This window comes from Amphiprion ocellaris, chromosome 6, assembly GCF_022539595.1.
Source record: "Amphiprion ocellaris isolate individual 3 ecotype Okinawa chromosome 6, ASM2253959v1, whole genome shotgun sequence".
NCBI classification, from domain to species: domain Eukaryota; kingdom Metazoa; phylum Chordata; class Actinopteri; family Pomacentridae; genus Amphiprion; species Amphiprion ocellaris.
The window spans coordinates 24357350-24375207 of record NC_072771.1 but is presented as its reverse complement, the minus strand read 5'-3'; the positions used below and the strand labels follow the sequence as shown (position 1 = coordinate 24375207).

General features: G+C 39.0%; 2 protein-coding genes across 2 annotated transcripts; one reads left to right on the top strand and one right to left on the bottom strand.

Annotated features, from left to right (window-relative positions):
* Window positions 1-544: 544 nt before the first annotated feature.
* On the bottom strand, window positions 545-8096 carry p2rx2 (purinergic receptor P2X, ligand-gated ion channel, 2). Its single transcript, XM_023269919.3, has 12 exons — window positions 7800-8096; window positions 7173-7308; window positions 6987-7058; window positions 6796-6871; window positions 6620-6716; window positions 5406-5486; window positions 5080-5233; window positions 3055-3185; window positions 2852-2942; window positions 2702-2767; window positions 2523-2600; window positions 545-1556 (listed from the first exon to the last, which is right to left on the bottom strand). Exons 1-12 carry the CDS (start codon window positions 7964-7966, stop codon window positions 1458-1460), a joined length of 1248 nt encoding a protein of 415 aa, XP_023125687.1. The 5' UTR covers window positions 7967-8096; the 3' UTR covers window positions 545-1457.
* A 692-nt stretch (window positions 8097-8788) lies between these two features.
* pes (pescadillo) lies at window positions 8789-17843 on the top strand. The gene is made up of 15 exons (XM_023269885.3): window positions 8789-8948; window positions 9175-9254; window positions 9708-9861; window positions 10143-10252; window positions 11028-11199; window positions 11320-11409; window positions 11693-11809; window positions 11921-11998; window positions 13564-13653; window positions 14876-15006; window positions 15608-15733; window positions 16394-16578; window positions 16720-16880; window positions 16965-17132; window positions 17422-17843. The coding sequence occupies exons 1-15, from the start codon at window positions 8925-8927 to the stop codon at window positions 17494-17496; spliced, it is 1761 nt and encodes a 586-aa protein (XP_023125653.2). The 5' UTR covers window positions 8789-8924; the 3' UTR covers window positions 17497-17843.
* The last annotated feature ends 15 nt before the right edge of the window (window positions 17844-17858 follow it).

Below are 17858 nucleotides of genomic sequence, written 5' to 3'. Positions count from 1 at the left end.
TCACTAATTGGCGGTCACATTGAGTTTCCTGCTCATTTAGCTGCTAATGTGGCTTTGCACAGTTTCACTCCACCGCCATGCTGAATGCTGTATAATTATTAACTGAATTACTGAGCAAACTGAAACCTTCATCTGCTAACAGTTTGGCTTTTCAGTGACACTCTGACAAGATGAAGCATTCTGTCTAATGTGAAGTGGGTTTTTGCCATTTCCAATGTGGGAAAAATATTTGGTGATTTGTAATTACTGAACTCATGCACGTCCATCACTTTAACCTCATTGCTCCACAGATGACTCGCTTTGCCTGCTGATGGGTGTCTCCCAGACAAGTAATCACATTTCAGACTGAACTGAGGCACAATTAGATTGGCTCCTTGGAGGTTCTCACTGACACATGCTGAACATGAGGGCTGACAAAAGAGGAAATAAGACCAGTTCTGGGTTTGTTTCTAAAATTTTTACATTGTTGTTATTCCCTCAGTACACATTAAATTTTAACACTTTGTCAAAGTTAAATGATTTAACTTAACTACTCTCCTTGAAGATATAAGATTCTTTGAATTTTCACCCCTTTACATGTCATAAACTCACAGTTTCCAAACTAACGTGGCTGTCCGTTGTGCTCCTCCATCCATCTTGGCAGATATCGATCCATTAGACTTGAGTCTTAGGTCTTTTTCCACCACTGACATTTGTATTGCTCTCAGGGATCCAGATGGATTCACACTTCCCCACAATCTTGTTAGGGAAACCATTTTATGGGAAATGTCTGCTTTATTTGATTACTGTTCATTGCTCTCCTCGTCCATCTCCCGACAGTTTCCTCCTGTATCTTCTCATTATGTCAGACATGTCAGGTTGAAAGACCAAAGGAAATGAAGCAGAATATTTGGATTCTTCGAGCACGGTGCGGTTTTATCTTTGCAAAAATGCAGATTTAAATAAGCACAAATTAAAGGTTGTTCATATTTTATATTCAAGAAATTATGTAATATTAATGTTTATGACTGAAACACAAGTTAATAAAGTTCATTTATTGTTGGATTGAATGTCTGCAATACATGGACATAGTTTGTATGGTTTGTAGATCGGTTTCATATGGAGAAAATATGCACATTCTCTACGTGGTGTTAGTATATTCGGAAGTCATGTCAAGTTGAACAGAAACAGGTTTCAGTCCACTGGAGAACAGTAAAGGTCCATCAAGGTTTGAGGTGATATATGAACAGAACCTGCTGTTATTCAGATACATTAAGAGAACTGTGTGTGTCCAGAACAGGCCCACAGGGACGTGGTTCTTACTCAGTTTATTCCCACTAAGAGCATAGCTGCACAGTCTGATCCATCCACTGAGCATTTGCAGACACCTGAGAAACAGTTATTTTTGATGCCACAGTCAGTCGGTGTAGGTGAGTCCATGCATTTGGCCAGTGAGGACCGAGGCAACTCTGATGACATCACAGGGGTACACCGTCTGACAGGTCCGAATGGTTTGAGCCATAGCTGTTGATGAAGCTGAGCTCTGTGGAGATGGGTTCTGTGGGCTCCTTGATCACCTGTGGAAGCCAAATACACAAAACTTAGAGAAGTAACTGCAGATGATGCTGACGAGGACATCAGCATCTCTCAAAAGTGCATAAAGATATTTACGCTGTGATGTAGTAAAACAATACATCAAAAGACAACCAGATAGCGGTGGTTCTGCAGGTCATGGACATTGAGGTGCATGGAAATGGGAAAAGACCCTGTTCAAGTCCAACTTAAAAAGATTGTTGACAATATTGGAAAAATCATTCCTTTCTATGCTTAATGATAATCCATCTGTGAGCTACACACCGCTTAATCCTCATTAGAGCTGTGGGGGGCTGGAGTCCGACATAGTGTGAAAACGGGGGACACCCTGGACAGGTCACTAGTCTATCACGGGGCTACACTTACAGACAAACAGCACACTCACATTCACACCTACGGACAATTTAGAATCACTAATTAACCTCAGCATGTTTTTGTACTGTGGAAGGAAGATAGAGTACCTGGTGAATGCTTAATGATCAGCTCAGTTCAGTTCAATTACATTTATATAGCACCAATAACAATCAAAATTGTCTCAGGACGCTTCCAGACACAGATCAGCCACCTAGAACTAGCACTATGGCGACAGCAGCAAGGATAAAGATAGAAAAAAAGGGAGTGGGACGGAAGGAGAATAAAGAATATAAAACAAGCAGATTAATTCATACAAGCATTGGACTGAAGTATATTAATATGCATGACCATGTATACACAACACAAGACTGACAGTAAATAAAAATGAAATGGAGCATTCAAAGTATTAAATATAGAACAGCTTAATGAGTGTAAAATGTGCTCATAAGGTTACTATTTTAAGGATTTACAAGCAAATGAATAAGAAATTTATGCCAGCAATGATAGGTATTACACAGGTGAGAATGCAGGCATTAAGTATGACTCTAAGCAGAGCAGAACCCAGATATGTTGAATAACTGATGCTTTTTACTCACTTCATCAAACTTTCTCTCACTGTAGACTTCATTCTTGTCAATAAAAGTCAGCATGATCCAGTCACAGATGATGGTGCACTACAGGGGAAAAATTAGATGAAAAAACAGTTTGGGGTGCACCAAACGTTTGCTGTCACTTTAAAGTCTCGAGATAAGAAAAGAATGCAGTGAATACTCACAATCCCAACAGAAGTCATAGCGGTCACTGTACTGATGATGGTTGGAATAGGACTGAATTTACCAGCCTGCATCAAGATGACATGCGCTATTATAAAGGCAGTCACCTCAGTAAGCAGGAAATAAAGTGTAGTGATGGAGAATCCGCTTACATGTCCGTGAACGATGATATCCAGACGCATGCCGTAGGCCTTGATTAGTGTCCGAGACTCTACTCCATCCTTATTGTAATATTTGGCAAACCTGGACAATTACACAGAAATCACACTGCAAAGACAGGCAAACTTATCCCAAGACAAAGTGACAGTCACAGTCAAAATTGTCGGATAAATCAGTGCAGGGTGTCGGTACTAACCTGTAATAGTAACCAGAGTTGGCCAGATCTTTGCGGAGGTCCAGACGACGGAATGAATATTTCGGTTTACAGTGTGAAGGATCCAGATCCAGGTTACAGTTCCAGTTGATGAAAACCCCGATCACACCTCCCTGAGCACAAACAGCATAACATCTCAAGCAATGATACAGCCATATAGTATTTCACTTTTAACACATCTAGGTGTCAATTTTCAAACATCACAGACACATTATGTTATTCAAAATATGACACATACATTGTTCTGTAGAGAGTGAGTGTATTACACTATATGAATTTTGCATTTTATCTTGCATGTCCTTTATTATTATTCTGCATCACCCACTTTCCTCTAGCAATGGATTTCATGGTAAATCTAAAAAGAAATACTCAAAAAATGCATTTCAACAAAATAAAATATGTTTTAAGCCAACCTGAATATACATTTCAAGAAAAAAATTATTTAAAAAAAAAAAAAATACGCATCTAACACAATTCATTACAGGGTCCCCTATAATAAAAATCTCTTCACAAACACAGACTTGTTTAATCTTCGGCAATTGGCCCCAGGCATTCAATAATATCACTGCATTGTCTAACCATAATTTGATAATGTTAACTAGAAAGCTGTCAAGCTAATTATTTAAATAAAATGAGAACTTCAGAAATCCGCAAAGTGAACTAGGAAATTTTCAAACAGCAACACAAATAATAAACTGGAATCAATTATTGTGCGAGACAAGCACAGGGGAAGACTGAAGCATATTTATGACAAAAAATAGAGCATAGTTCAAAAATTCATAAAGGAAATTTCTGGCTAAGCAAAGATTTACTCAAATTAATAACAGAGAAGGAGGATGTGCTGAGTAATATCTCAGACTAAACTATAGAATGATAAACAGAAATGTATCATGCTACACAATAAGGTTATTGTGGAGTTGAGGAAAGCTAAGCAAACTTCCTTTATCCATTATTTGTTAGCTGATTAAGAAAATAGCTGTTGTCCATCAGAATGGGCCACCAAAGCTGTTTTAGTATAGCTTTGACTTTTGATGCAACTGAATGGAAGAATATTATGACAAAATCTGGCAGAAATAGCTGAAGGTTTTAAGAGACAGTTTATTGAATCTCACTAAGATTCACTGCTATTGCATCACCACTTTTAAAGTAGGTGACCCCTGGTTTATCAATTTCTGTAGGTCTATTAGCATTCTCTCAGCAGGCAGCATGCTGATAGTTTCCTTTAGCTTGTGTCTTGCACCCCATGCAATGTGGATTCACAGCTGACCAAAATATTGTGAAAGATTAAATCAGTGATAGACATGCATAATCCCATAGGGGCCGTTTCTTTTTTGTGTGTTTTTTTTTTTTTTTTTTTTTAAATCTTAGAAAGGCTTTGACTGTAAATTTTAGGATACTTATCAATAAACTATCACCACCTGATTACCTCACAGGGATAGTCATATTCAGGAGGAAGAAACTTCATTAAATATTCATCTTTCTAACTTTATTTAGTTTGTACATTAACAGTTAGTTTTCTGTTTGTCTTGCGGTGATCCAGCTCTATGCCAGTGACACTGTGATCTGTGTGAATGGTGGCACAAGACAGCAGGCTGCTGATTACTGGACAGAGGCATGCTAAAGCATGGCCAGAGTGGTCATGTCTCAAAATAGTGTAGACAGATCCTTTCAAAAAGCCATACAGGAGGTGATATCAGGGTAACAGCTGCAAGTTGTGACAGAGTTTAAGCATCTGGGTGTCACATAAGTTCTTCTAAACATAAAAAAGTAATAATTATGTTGTCTGCTATGAATTTTATATGAAGTTCTATTATCTACTGTCTAGTCAGAGCATTTTTGACTCTCAAACACAGCTCTTATTTCAGTTGATCAATAAGCCCTGTCAGTGTCCAATAAGTAACACATGAAGGCACTGAATGATAAAAACATGTACACATTTTTAAATGACAGATATTTTTTTAGGAATCAAACCAGTGGTGCATGTTGCAGTGCAGGTCTCATACTCACAGTCCTGCAGAGCTCAGTGAAATTCTCCCTGGCTTGTTCTGCGATGTAGCTCAGGCGGAAGTTAGGACAGTAGGGCTCCTTCTCCTCATGATAGCTACACTTTTGGAGAAATTTCTGCATTTCACGCTTGTTCGAGGCATCCTTAACATTTCCCCTGACAAAGACAAGATCATAGTGTTCTTATCAATATCTGCAAATCAAAAAGACAGAAGCACTGTGTGTGTGTGTGTGTGTGTGTGTGTGTGTGTGTGTGTGTGTGTGTGTGTGTGTGTGTGTGTGTGTGTGTGTGTGTGTGTGTGTGTGTGTGTGTGTGTGTGTGACTTTACCTCAGCACTTTAAATTTGGGGAAGTGAATGGAGTTCCTGATGAACACAGTGAAGTTGACCGCCTCCACTAATGGTGGCTCTCTGTTGAGGACAACAAATAGTGACAATATTTCCACAGCTGCTTTCAGTGAAATGCTCAGTTTGACCACATTTTTTTAGTTCACTGACAAAGCAAATGATATCAAGCATATTTGATCTGCTCTGTAAACATCCTTGGTGCAACATAATTCCTGTTGGGCCTCTCCCAATACAATGACTTTTGTGATTGTTTACTTATTATCAGGTAACAAGCAGCCACCCATTATGGCTGTGTGAGGCTGGAAAATTATGAACACAACATTTAGAGTTACTGTAGGTAAGTGAGTACTGACTGTTGAGCTAAGTGTTTAGTATTTTCCCTGTTAGTTTTAAACTTATGTACAATATGTAAATATTTACTAGATTGACTAGTGAAGCTTTAGCAGTGGTGGAAAGTAACTAAGTACATTGACTCAAGTATTGTACTTCCAAACTATTTTAAGGTACTCTGCTCTGCTTGATTATTTCCATGTTATGCTACTTTATGTTTCTCCTCCAAAATAATTTAGAGGTGTCACAGTCACAGGCAGAGGCTGTGATTAGGTGGCAGTGCTCTCTCCTCCTCCAGCCTGTTTTTTTTCTCTCTCTAGGTGTGTGGCAGTGGTGGGCAGCAGGTGTGGCTGATTACCAATCAGCTGATGGGGTGCAGGTGGGAGTCGCTCATCATGCTGGCTGGGCTCACTATAAAGAGTGACTCATCTTGTCAATTGGTGCAGTGTGTATTTGTCGTGCACAACTTTTACTTGTAATGAAGTATTTTTATGAAGCTGTAGGGTACTTTTACTTAAATAAATGTTCAGAATATACTGCCACTGTTACTACCAGAACTTAATGTGGGCATTTCACTGACTTGACACCATTTTGTTTTTGTTTTGCTTTTGTGAATTGCCTTGTTACTCCACTAGTGGTGCTTTAGCATTAATTAAATACTTAGAATAATTCTTCTTTCTGATTAATTTCATTCTGGTTTCTATCTTTCAGTTGTCCCTGACACCGATTTTCTTGTGAGCTAAGATATTTGGTGACGTCTTCCTTGTCTGCCGAAGCCCTTGTATAGATGACTGGATGATCCAAACAAACCTGACTTGAGCCTGACCACCCAGATTATTGGAGATTATGTATCTCCTGTGTCTTACCGTACTACAGCATGCTCCTCTATAGGACACCAGGTTTGAATCTCACAGGTTTTGAAGGTGTAGTTGTAGTACTGAACACATCTTCCAGTTCTTCTGCCTGTGGGAAGAAGAAAAACAGTGGCAAATACAAACCAAGCAGTCATGAAGCTGAGTTGTGTGAGAAGAAGAAATGGTACCATGGCCATTAAAGTCGACCTCCCCCTCGACACAGTCGGAGTCTTTCGTACAGTTGGCGTTGGGAACTTTGAAATACTAAAGTGAAATAAGACAGATGTTCAGTGGTGGGAGACTAAGGTGTCTGTGTAACTGATACACTTATTAAATTGTGTCATCTTGCACACTGTTATTCCTTTAGCTGACCTCTTACCTCAGCACAGGTACCCTGCATCTGATTGTAGGTGAATTCTCGCCTCAGTATTGTACTAATCACATCACCACCCTTAAAGGAAAATGTCAGACAATACCCAATTTACTCCAGCTTAAAAAGATAGCAGTCTTGACAGAGAAAAGGAAGTGAGTTTTCATGATGCTGCAACATTTATTCTGAACTCACCTCTGAGGGTCGAGCGTACTCCACAGTGTCCAGGATATCATCTCCATGAACTGCTGAGCCTTTCATAAGAGTGTAAACGGAGCTCTCCGGACGGGTTTCACTCTCTTGGTATGCTTTCTGACTTATAAACACATACCTTCAGGATGATAGAACAGACAGGAGCAATATCACATTTTCTGCCATGATGTCAAATTTTATTGGTGGTATCGTGTTACAGTGGATTATTTCAGCCCTCTTTGCTGAAGCCAAGAAATGAAGATGACGCACTTGAATCCAAGGCATCGAAGAAATAATTTAACACCTGAAAGACTTACATGAATAATAAGATTTTCAGAAGTCCATAATAGGTAAAAATTGCTCTCCCTAGATCAAATAATAGGTTGATGAGAAAGAGAAGCTCTATCACAATTCTTGTTATTAATTTTGTTTATATCAAATATGATCTCTGTTCACACAGTGACATACTGATAACTAAGATCTTTACCTCTACTGGAATTCCTAAAAGAAGCATTTAAACACTTTATACATATGTCTTATATTAAAAAAAATGTAGAAAAATTAGCAATATTTACATTTTTTCTTTCGGTACAGATAGTGGACATGCATATCCAGAAACATGAAACTTACCAGATGAAATAGGTGATCACCAGGAACTGAACAGACCTGTAAATTACTCCAAGAGTTGTGTTTTTAACCACCATCACCTTGGGGGTCTCATAGTCCCAGAAACCTTGAAAATACTCCAATATAAACTCGCGTAGCCCCATGGTGATGTGATGAAATGCTTCACACATATCCTGAAATGTCCTTAGGAAGTCTTTTTTTCCTCTCTATTGTTCTAACTCCACCTCTCTATCTAGCTTTATTATTCTGTCATTGTTTCTCTTTCTCACTTTATCTGCTCCTGCTCGGCTCCAGCCTGCATTTCTCTGGAGCACCACTGACACCACTGAGTGACGAAGAAGACAAGGGGGTGGGACTGAATTCTGATGTTTATTCTGATAATTGTACAGTGTCATTGTGTTTTATACTGGATGAGACTAAAAAGCTAAATAAAGTTCCTGAAGTCCTGGACAGGAACATAAACTTTATATGCATTTTAAATCATCCCCTTTGTTTATTAATTAGATTGAAAATCTACACTTAAATTGCTCCCTGTCTTGATGTTTGAAAATTGCTATATACTTTAAAGAAAAAAAGCAATTTTGAAATAATTGGATTGGAACTAGAAATGAAGTGGGTTTAATTTTGCATGAGGTATAACTAAGTGAAAATGTGCGCGTTTACATGACTGCAGAGATTTAATTAATTAGAGGCTTTTTTTTTAACGGGATCAGACAGCAGTGAACTACAAACACCAAAGTGCCACAACGAACTACAATTCGCTTCTCACTGCCTTATTTGAATCTAACTTTAGCCCTTTCCCTCCCTTTTTCACCTCTAATGAGCTATATCTAATTAGACATACTAAAATCTGATGTGTATGCCCATTAAGCACTATTATACACCAGCAATTTTTTTTTAGTACCAAACGTTTTTATTTATTTATTTTCTTTCTTTTATATACAGGCGGACTAACGGCCCACCCCTGGGTCCTGCCGTTTTCTGGCACCACCTCTTCCGCGCATGTCAAACGACACGTGCGTCGGCTGTGTATGACGGTGGGGATCGCTGCGTGCTCCTGTTAACTTCTCAATTTGTTGATAATTGCGTTCCCTTAAACTTCAGTGGCGGGTCACACAACTTTTGAAAATGGGAGGCCTTCAAAAGAAAAAGGTGAGAGTTGGCGTCCTGCTAATGTCAGCCTCGGACACGTTAACTCGGATAGCAGCCAGGCCATGGAGTTAGCTAACGGAGCTAGCTTAAGTTTGTTTTTACGAAACAGTTGACTTGTTTGGCTGCAGATGAGCGCCTTTAAGTTGAATGTTCTGTTTACCCGACTATACATCTAAGTCGTATGATTTGTGTGAGTTTAACATGAGTGTCTGTGGTTGTTTTGCAGTTCGAGAGGGGCGCAGCCACCAACTACATCACCAGAAACAGAGCTCGCAAGAAGTTGATGCTGAGCCTCCCAGATTTCAGGTCATTTTACTGCGCTGGCTATATAATGGGGTTGGACAATACAAATACAGCCTTGCATGTGGTGCATGAGATGTTAAATCATGTTTGTGCACTCCACTGCAAAGTATATGTATTTAGAACATATGGTCAGAACTAATGTAGTCTGATATAACAAGTTCTAAATGTATTTAACTCTGTTATTTCTGGAGCACATTTTAAACAGCCGCTGAGCTTTCCGGTAAAGAAATAAGATTGGTTTGCGAAATTACATAACCAGTATAAATGTTAACGTTAAGACTTCCCAGTACGATACATTATGTGAATTTACCTGAGTAATTTAAATATTATGCATAAGGTTAAGCCCCTACTATATTATCAATTATGAAGGTTTACCTGGCTACTTAAAAATATAATGTTCAGACCCTGCAAAATCATTCATATACATACATGTAATTTCTTATCTCTGATATTTAGGCGACTATGCATCCTGAAAGGCATCTATCCTCACGAGCCGAAGCACAAGAAGAAGGTGAACAAAGGCTCCACAGCACCGAGGACCTTCTACCTGATGAAGGACATCCGCTTTCTGCTGCATGAACCAATTGTTGGGAAGTTCAGAGAATACAAGGTATTTTAAATAACAACATCAGTGTTTGAACATGCTACAATACAAAGAAATTTACATGATTATACTGAAAATTTATTGAATTGCTTTTTCATTCCAGTTGTCAAATTGCTGTTTTATTTAGAAAAGTATGTTTTACATTAACATTTTTTTCTGTGTCTGAAAAATGTCCTTTTTTTGCATTCTATGTAATGTGTTTGATTTACGGCTTGTTGATGTCACTCTGCTCATATTTCCTTACGTAATCAATGGACTTTTATTATCAAACTGTTTTATCTGAACAGATATTTGTGCGAAAACTTAAGAAGGCCTATGGAAAAACAGAGTGGTCTACAGTGGAAAGACTGAGAGAGAATAAACCGACCTATAAATTGGACCACATCATCAAAGAAAGGTGAGACAGTTATTCTCCATACTCAACATTGGAGGGCATAGTTGAGCTTAACTTATTTTCTCTGTGTCAAGTCAAATGAGATAGCCTTAGTTTAAATGATTAGATAAATTTCGTCAACTGAAACATGCTCATGAACAAAAAATGCTCATTTGTATAAAAAATAGCATCTGTTGATTCTGCTGTTCGCTTCTCTGAATCTCATATCCTGTGGGTGGGTTTAAAAGACACATTATGCCTTTGCCATTGCCAAAATGACAGCATTAATTAGAGAATGAAACTGAAAAATAAAATCAACTGTTCTGCACTATGTTTATACACTTTGCTCGGCACACCTCAGGAATAATCTGCTACAATGCCACAGTGTAGTCATAGTCTGTACCCAGCTGCTACATCCCTGTGTGTTTTTCTGTGTTCAGTATGAGGGGAACCCAGCAGACTGACGCTGAACCATTGTAGGATGAATAGAGTGCACTTCATAGGCAAGTTAAAGGACAGTTGACTACAAGATGCTCTGAATCTGACAGTGTCACGAGAACTCCAGCTATCAATGTCTGCAAATTCAATAACCAGACTGCTGTTGGTGTTGATGTGCCCAAGCCAGACAGCCAGAAAGCAACTGTGACCTTTTTATTTTGTAGACCTTTGGCACCCATTCTGACACCCAGACACAGCTTGAGGCTTGGACAGTTTACATATTTTAGTTTATGTAGTTTAAAAAAACCCAAAAAAACATGTATCAATTGCACTGCCTTACTGGTGTTTGTTTATGTTGCAGGTACCCCAGCTTCATTGATGCTCTCCGTGACATCGACGATGCCCTCTGCATGTGCTTTCTCTTCTCCACGTTCGCCAGAACAGGAAAGTGTCACGTGCAGACAATCCAGCTGTGCAGACGCCTCTCTGTGGAGTGGATGAACTACGTGATTGCATCTCGTTCTCTCCGAAAGGTACAGATTTATACTGAACATCACCAAAAAACTGGAAGCTTCATGGGCTATTGATATGTCCTCATGAACGTTAATTGACTTGTGTTCTATTCACACTCAACACCTTTCTGTCCCTGATAGGTTTTCATCTCCATCAAAGGAATATATTATCAAGCCGAGGCGATGGGACAGCTCATTACATGGCTGGTGCCATATCAGTTCTCCCATGATGTAAGTGCAGACTGATGAAATGCAGTCAGTAGTGATTATAGAGGCAGTCTCTTTATTATTATGAGATTACATTAACAGTTGACATCAGCTGGAGCTAAGTCAGCAAATAGAGCACTCATGCACAAGAAAACTGAAATAAGTTCACTGCCCAATCTTTTTGAGTGCTTCAGTCCTATTTATGGATAGATACAAAATACAAATTATGTATTATAAATATTTGCAATTTTACCTATTAAGTTTACCATTTAGACTTGGTTAGATTACATTTTTTGTTCTCTTTCAGCACCCAACAGATGTTGACTACAGAGTAATGGCAACTTTCACAGAGTTTTACACCACTCTCCTGGGATTTGTCAACTTCAGACTCTACCATTCTCTCAACTTGCTCTACCCACCAAAGGTATGGTGGGCTCCACAACTATTACAAGGGTTACAGTCAGGCTACAATGGGGATTTATGACAGGTTTGGTTGCCTGTTAGCCTGTAGTTAATGTCCTCTCTCTTTTTACAGCTGGATGCTAAAACACAGTCAGAGCTGAAGGAAGAGGATGAGGAGGACTATGCCATGGATTCAGAAAGCTACATAGAGGTACGGCTTTATTTTGACCAGTTTATAAGACATGTTTAATCATTTTCTCTTACCACTGGTGTTGCATAATCACACAGATAGGTTGGTTTTATTTTGCACTGTCCCATGAAAATCAGTGCTTCGAAGCATCAGTGGTAGATCCTTGATTTGATTCAGATTTTTTGAGCATTCATTTATCTATATTACAATAGGAGTTTGTGGTTGTCAGATAAGAAAGGCTGAAACCTGAGGTAGAGTGACGCATTTGTTACAGCTCAGCCCTTACCTTTAGGGAACTTTGCCTTAGAGGAGGATGCAAAATGATCACAAAACTCCTTGTTGGGATTGTGTCACAGCTTTTCAGTCATGGATCGGATCATTTTTCTGATAAGCAAATAGAGAAAAGGGTGCAAATACTGCCATGACTGTGGTGCTTTAAACATGTTCAGATGATGTAAACACACATCCGCTGTGTGTGTTGTCACTGCAACTGTGCAACAAGATTTAGTGAATTATTCCTCACCAAGACAGAGATATATTTTCAGTGTCATTTGTCCGTCTGTAACTATGATTGCATAAAAACTACTTGGCCAAATTTCATCAAACTTGATTGAGAGGTGGAGCATAGCCAGTTAAATTTTGTTTAAAATTTAGATTACAGTGGCCTTGTTGGAGGACTGTGCTCTCCAGGTGCTCTAGTGTGTTAAAGAAGTAGCGTTACCATCAGATAGGCGCAGCCACCGGAAAGTACATGCCACCAGGTGTTTCAATTCCTATAGTCACCCATAAAATATCTACATAGGTCTATGTTTCTGTGTAGTAGTTATTCAGGTGTTATGTATCACGTATGCTTCCCTAAAAGAAAGGAAATAAAGGCCCAGTTCATTCAGTGGTAGGCTGTATGTGTCTCTTTCTGCCTCCCCCTCATTACTACAGAGATGGTCAGGACAGTAAAAGTTAACAACGAATGAGCCCAGTTTGAAGGATTGACTGTGGATACCACAGACATGTAGTTGTGAATATACTACTTTCTAGTCTGTTTGGAAGACTCCATTCCATGCATGTGCAATAGATTGATATCTACCTATTCCATGCATGCACACTACTGCCCTTGTAGTGTTGCCACATGGACAGTCCTTGCTGACACAAATTTTGAGGTGCACACAAACGTCCACCAAGTTCTCCACGCTGACTCTGGCGAGGTTCAACCGTTTCGTTGACTGATGCTGCAAATGTGTTTTGTTTATTCAATTGGTTTGTGGATAGACTCTACATCAACACCTCTGCTGTGTTAGTGCAGTGTCCTGATGTATAGCAGTGTTTCCTTGCTTAGATTATCAATTAGCATGTAAAAATACTTGAATAAATGATACATGTAAATACATGTTTTTCCAACATTTCTTCCTTCATGTGATAAGATGCCAATATGTAGGATACCGTGCATCCTTTTGGACAAAGAAATAATGTAAACTTGTGTTGGGATACAAACCATGTAGTTTCTTAAACTTAACTGTTATCTTAATGTGATTATTTATGGTAATAATGAATACATTGTTGTTCTAATCCTGTTGTTTTTGGGTGTACAGAAACTGTCAGCTCTGAGTGCCAGTCTGGCACGGGTGGTTTCTTCTGCAGATGAGGAGGACGCTGAACTCGACCAGTTTCCTGTTGAAGGGGTGAGAAAAATGCATCACCGTGTCTTGCCTCTGTTAATTATACTGACAATGAAACGCTGCCATCGTGATAAATAACATCAAAAACATGCATAAAAACAACAGTTGATGGACTAATTGGTCTCTGAGGACAAAGTTGAGAGGTCACATATTTTTGCCAAAGGTGTCAGAGCTTTTGAAGGTGTGAGACTTGGGATTTACAGCTTAATGTTTGGTTGCTATGGCTGAGATGTTTGTCACCCGAAGAAGCTTGTTTTGTCCGACTGGTTTCATTAGCACAGTTCAACTCAGGAACAGAGAAACTTTAGCAGCTACAACACTTGATCTGCAATTCAACAACCCAAGCCTAACACCAGTTTTGGTGCCTGGATTGAGAATAATGAGTCTCTAATCCACTTGGAACATCACAGGAAATATTAGAGGGGAGTTTGCAGTGCTGACTTCCTTAATATGCAACTGAAGCCTCAAAACTACTTTAACATGCACATACATCATGTGCACATCAGTAAATTCAAAGAAATACTTAACAACTCCAACAGCTTTTTAGTATTTCAGTGGTCTAATTTCAGTAGTTCTCATGGTACTTTTTAAAAACATATCAAAATGAATACATAAAAAGAACTTGACAGTCCTTGGAAAGCACTGACATGTTCATATTACTGTTATGGTAGGGTAGGCCTCGCAAAATAGTATCTAAGTAGCAGTAATTGTAATTATGTAATATAATCACTGCGTACTTAATCCTAGTGAATTCAGTTTCCCCACCAGTATTTATATATCCTATGCATATGTATTTATTTTTCCTTATTAATGAGTGCTTAGAGACCCTGACTTAGGGTGGAAAATGTTAGTGTTGTGGCCCCATGATGGCCTTTCATGTATGTATTGGTGTAGGACTTAGAAATGAATGTAATCGTTTTAGGGCTGGGAGATTAGTCTGAAAATGTTATCATGATAAATGTTTATTTTCAGTTGATTAAAAGTTTAGATTTATTATCACAACTAGTCTTCCTGCACTATTGTCCCTACCTAAATCCTGTCAGGTACCCTAATCTATCTACAAATGAGAAATAATTCACATAACTCACCCTCCAGCGGTTGTTGACATTTGTATAAAGGAATTTCTTTGAAAGAAAGCTGGTAATGCAGGATCTAAATTTCATGTTAATGTTACGCCTACTTGTGGCCCAGCATTAAAATGTTTTACTTCACTGTTATTGTTCAGGAGGACATGGAAAAGATGGAGGCTAGAGAAAAGGAACAGAAGCAGCAGGAAGCCCAGAGAAAGATGTTCCAGGGGCTCAAATTCTTCCTCAACAGAGAAGTGCCCAGAGAGTCGCTGGCTTTTGTCATCAGGTGATAAAGAGATGTTGCAATGAAACCACATGAAACATTTAAGTGTATATGTATCTGAAAGATGGACTTAGCTTCTAGGTCTGAAAAGTGAAGCTCAAGCAGAAGCAACTTAAACTGTTTTCTTTCTCATGGTCAGCAGGAGGTGATTACACGGGTTGCTAAGAGAAACCTGATTGTATAAAGAAGAAGTCTATGAGAAAATTACTCTACTGACTTGATGTCGCTAGTTTCATGCCTCCTTCAGTGCAGCATGATGGTTGTCTTGTAAATTATGGTCCCATTTCAATAAGTAGCAGGATATAGTTTAACATGTGGCTACCTTGCAATTGCCATAATGCCACAGTATGAAAGTACATTCTCAGTCAGATCTAGCCTTCACTCATCACAGTTGGGTTAAAAAAAATCAAAGATAACGATGTCTGAAGTCCAAACTTGAGGCTGCAAAACACTGGTCCACAAATCAATCAGTGATGTCATGGTGGCCATGTCCATCTTTATATTCAGTCGGGGAGGGAAGACACTGATTTAGAAACAAAGAAAATATCCATTTAAATCTTGAAGTAATGCTTTTTTTTCTCTTAATGTTTCTTCTGCCTTCCAGGTGTTTTGGTGGCGAGGTGTCCTGGGACAAGTCTATTTGCATCGGTAGCACATACGATGTGACTGATGAAACGATCACACATCACATAGTTGACAGACCCAACATCGACAAACAGTACATCAACAGGTAAATGAATGCAATTTCTTACATTTCTGAATCTTAAATACAGGAAGTCTGCTTATTGCGAGTCTTGCACACCATATCTGCACAATGCCTCCTTTCACAGTAGTTTTTGTCTCGGCCTCATCCTGTTTGTCAGACCGTACCAACTCCCTCAGATAATTCATTAGTAAATCGTACTACATGGATGTGGATGTCCATAATGATAATGATCCGATTGAAATCATGAATATTTATCACAATTACTCAATCATTTCAGTTACAGAATATTTTTATTGTGCCACCACTGCCCCACTTACCAAAAATGAAATCAACACAACACTGCTATCATTTTCAAGTTAAATGTCTTTGTGACTCCTATACTGTAGACTGCAAGCCACAACATCCAGCAAATCTGATCACACCTTTCCAGTGCAGTGGCTTGACAGCTCCCAAAAAGTGAAGCCAAAACATCTTGATCACTCCCTGTTGGCTGGCTGTTAGTTTACAAATATTTGATATGCAGTTGAGTTTTGTACGAGCACAGGAAGCAATTTAAACATCAGCATCACAGTCAATCCTGTTCATTTAATTGCTGGAATCCAAAATCATGATGGGACCGGGACAATAAGTGCTTTCTTGCTGCCAACAAGACCACATTTTCATGTCCTGTACTTGTTCTTTCAGGTACTACATCCAGCCCCAGTGGGTGTATGACTGTGTCAATGCCAAAATCCTGTTGCCTGTTGAGGACTACTTCATTGGGGTGACTCTACCCCCCCACCTGTCTCCCTTCGTGGAGGAGAAGGAGGGCGACTACGTGCCCCCAGAGAAACTCAAGATTATGGCCTTACAGCGAGGAGAAAAACCTGGTGTGTATGAAGCATTTTACTGATACCATATTGTAAATGAATAGCACATCAAGTATTGGGAGGATACTGGTCATAACCTGGAATTGATTCAGATATTATAAACACTATTTTTTTTTAATCTGAATTTTTCCTTTATTGTAGCCAATGAACAGGAAGAAGACAATGATGAGGAAGAAGAGGAGGATGAAGACGATGAAGAAGAAGAAGAGGAGGATGACAATGCTGATGAAGAGGAAGATGATGAAGAAGAAGCTGAAGAGAAAAACCTGAAGGAGATGGAAGATAAAAGATCTCAGGGGAAGGTAAGGGATTTCTGATCCCTTTTCTTTGGATCATTTTCTGCTTTAGAAACTTCTCGAGTCTTTATTTACTCATCTTTCTTTTAGTCTCTGCAAGTCAAAGTGACACCTGGAAAAGTAAAAGTAGAAAATCCAGCCCGCTTGGAGCAGGAGGAGAAAGCAGAGGAGAAACGTCTGGCTATCATGATGATGAAGAAAAAGGAAAAGTACCTCTACGACAAGATCATGTTTGGAAAGAAAAGAAAAGTCAGAGAGGTATGTTTAATTTTTGCTGTTGAACGAGTATGGATTCTCGTGTAGAGAAGAATGTTTGTTCAGCTATGTGAGAGGTGGCATTCTAACATTTTTAACATTGTGCCTGTTTTTATCAATACCTGGTTAGCTTATCTCCGGTCAGGAATGTAGGACAGGAACAGTGTTGTGTAGCTGCAGTGTAGAGAACACACAAACCCAGTGATGACCTCCTATGTTCACTGACCTCAAAAATGCTTGTGTGACTGGTGTTGAGTATCTGTTCATTAACACTGTCATTCTCCTCTTACAGGCTAATAAGCTTGCTGCAAAGAGAAAGGCCCATGATGATGCTGAAAAAGCGAAGAAGAAAAAGGCCAGAAAATAATGATGATGTCCTCTTCAGACTGACTATGTATTTAACTTGATGAGGGAGAGTGTAGACTGCACTACAGGTTGGCATGTCATGAAAAACCCGTAAGTGTAATGGAGCCCTCTGTGTATGACAAACATGCACCATGAATTGGGTGCATTGACCTCTGCATAATTTCAAACTGAAATGCAGGATGTTTCATATGCTAATTGTGTAATTATTGATGTAAAAGTAATGTTTCATGTTGTTTGTATGAACTCTGCTCTGCTGTTCTACATTATACAAGTCATCTTTCTCTTTATTTTAAAGTCTGTACTTGAAACACTTTGTATTTTAAAGTAAAAACAGTGTATTGAACCTGATACTTGTGGTTTTGC

Bases quoted from the DNA above. Each gene is read 5' to 3' on its own strand.
- p2rx2 (XM_023269919.3), bottom strand. From the start codon at position 7,966: ATGTGTGAAGCATTTCATCACATCACCATGGGGCTACGCGAGTTTATA. The intron at 7,309-7,799 runs GTAAGTTTCATG...ATCATCCTGAAG, and splicing joins GTGATCACCTATTTCATCTG to GTATGTGTTTATAAGTCAGA. The intron at 3,186-5,079 runs GTGAGTATGAGA...GTTTGTGCTCAG, and splicing joins TCACTGAGCTCTGCAGGACT to GGAGGTGTGATCGGGGTTTT.
- pes (XM_023269885.3), top strand. From the start codon at position 8,925: ATGGGAGGCCTTCAAAAGAAAAAG. The intron at 9,255-9,707 runs GTCATTTTACTG...TCTGATATTTAG, and splicing joins CTGAGCCTCCCAGATTTCAG to GCGACTATGCATCCTGAAAG. The intron at 13,654-14,875 runs GTGAGAAAAATG...GTTATTGTTCAG, and splicing joins ACCAGTTTCCTGTTGAAGGG to GAGGACATGGAAAAGATGGA.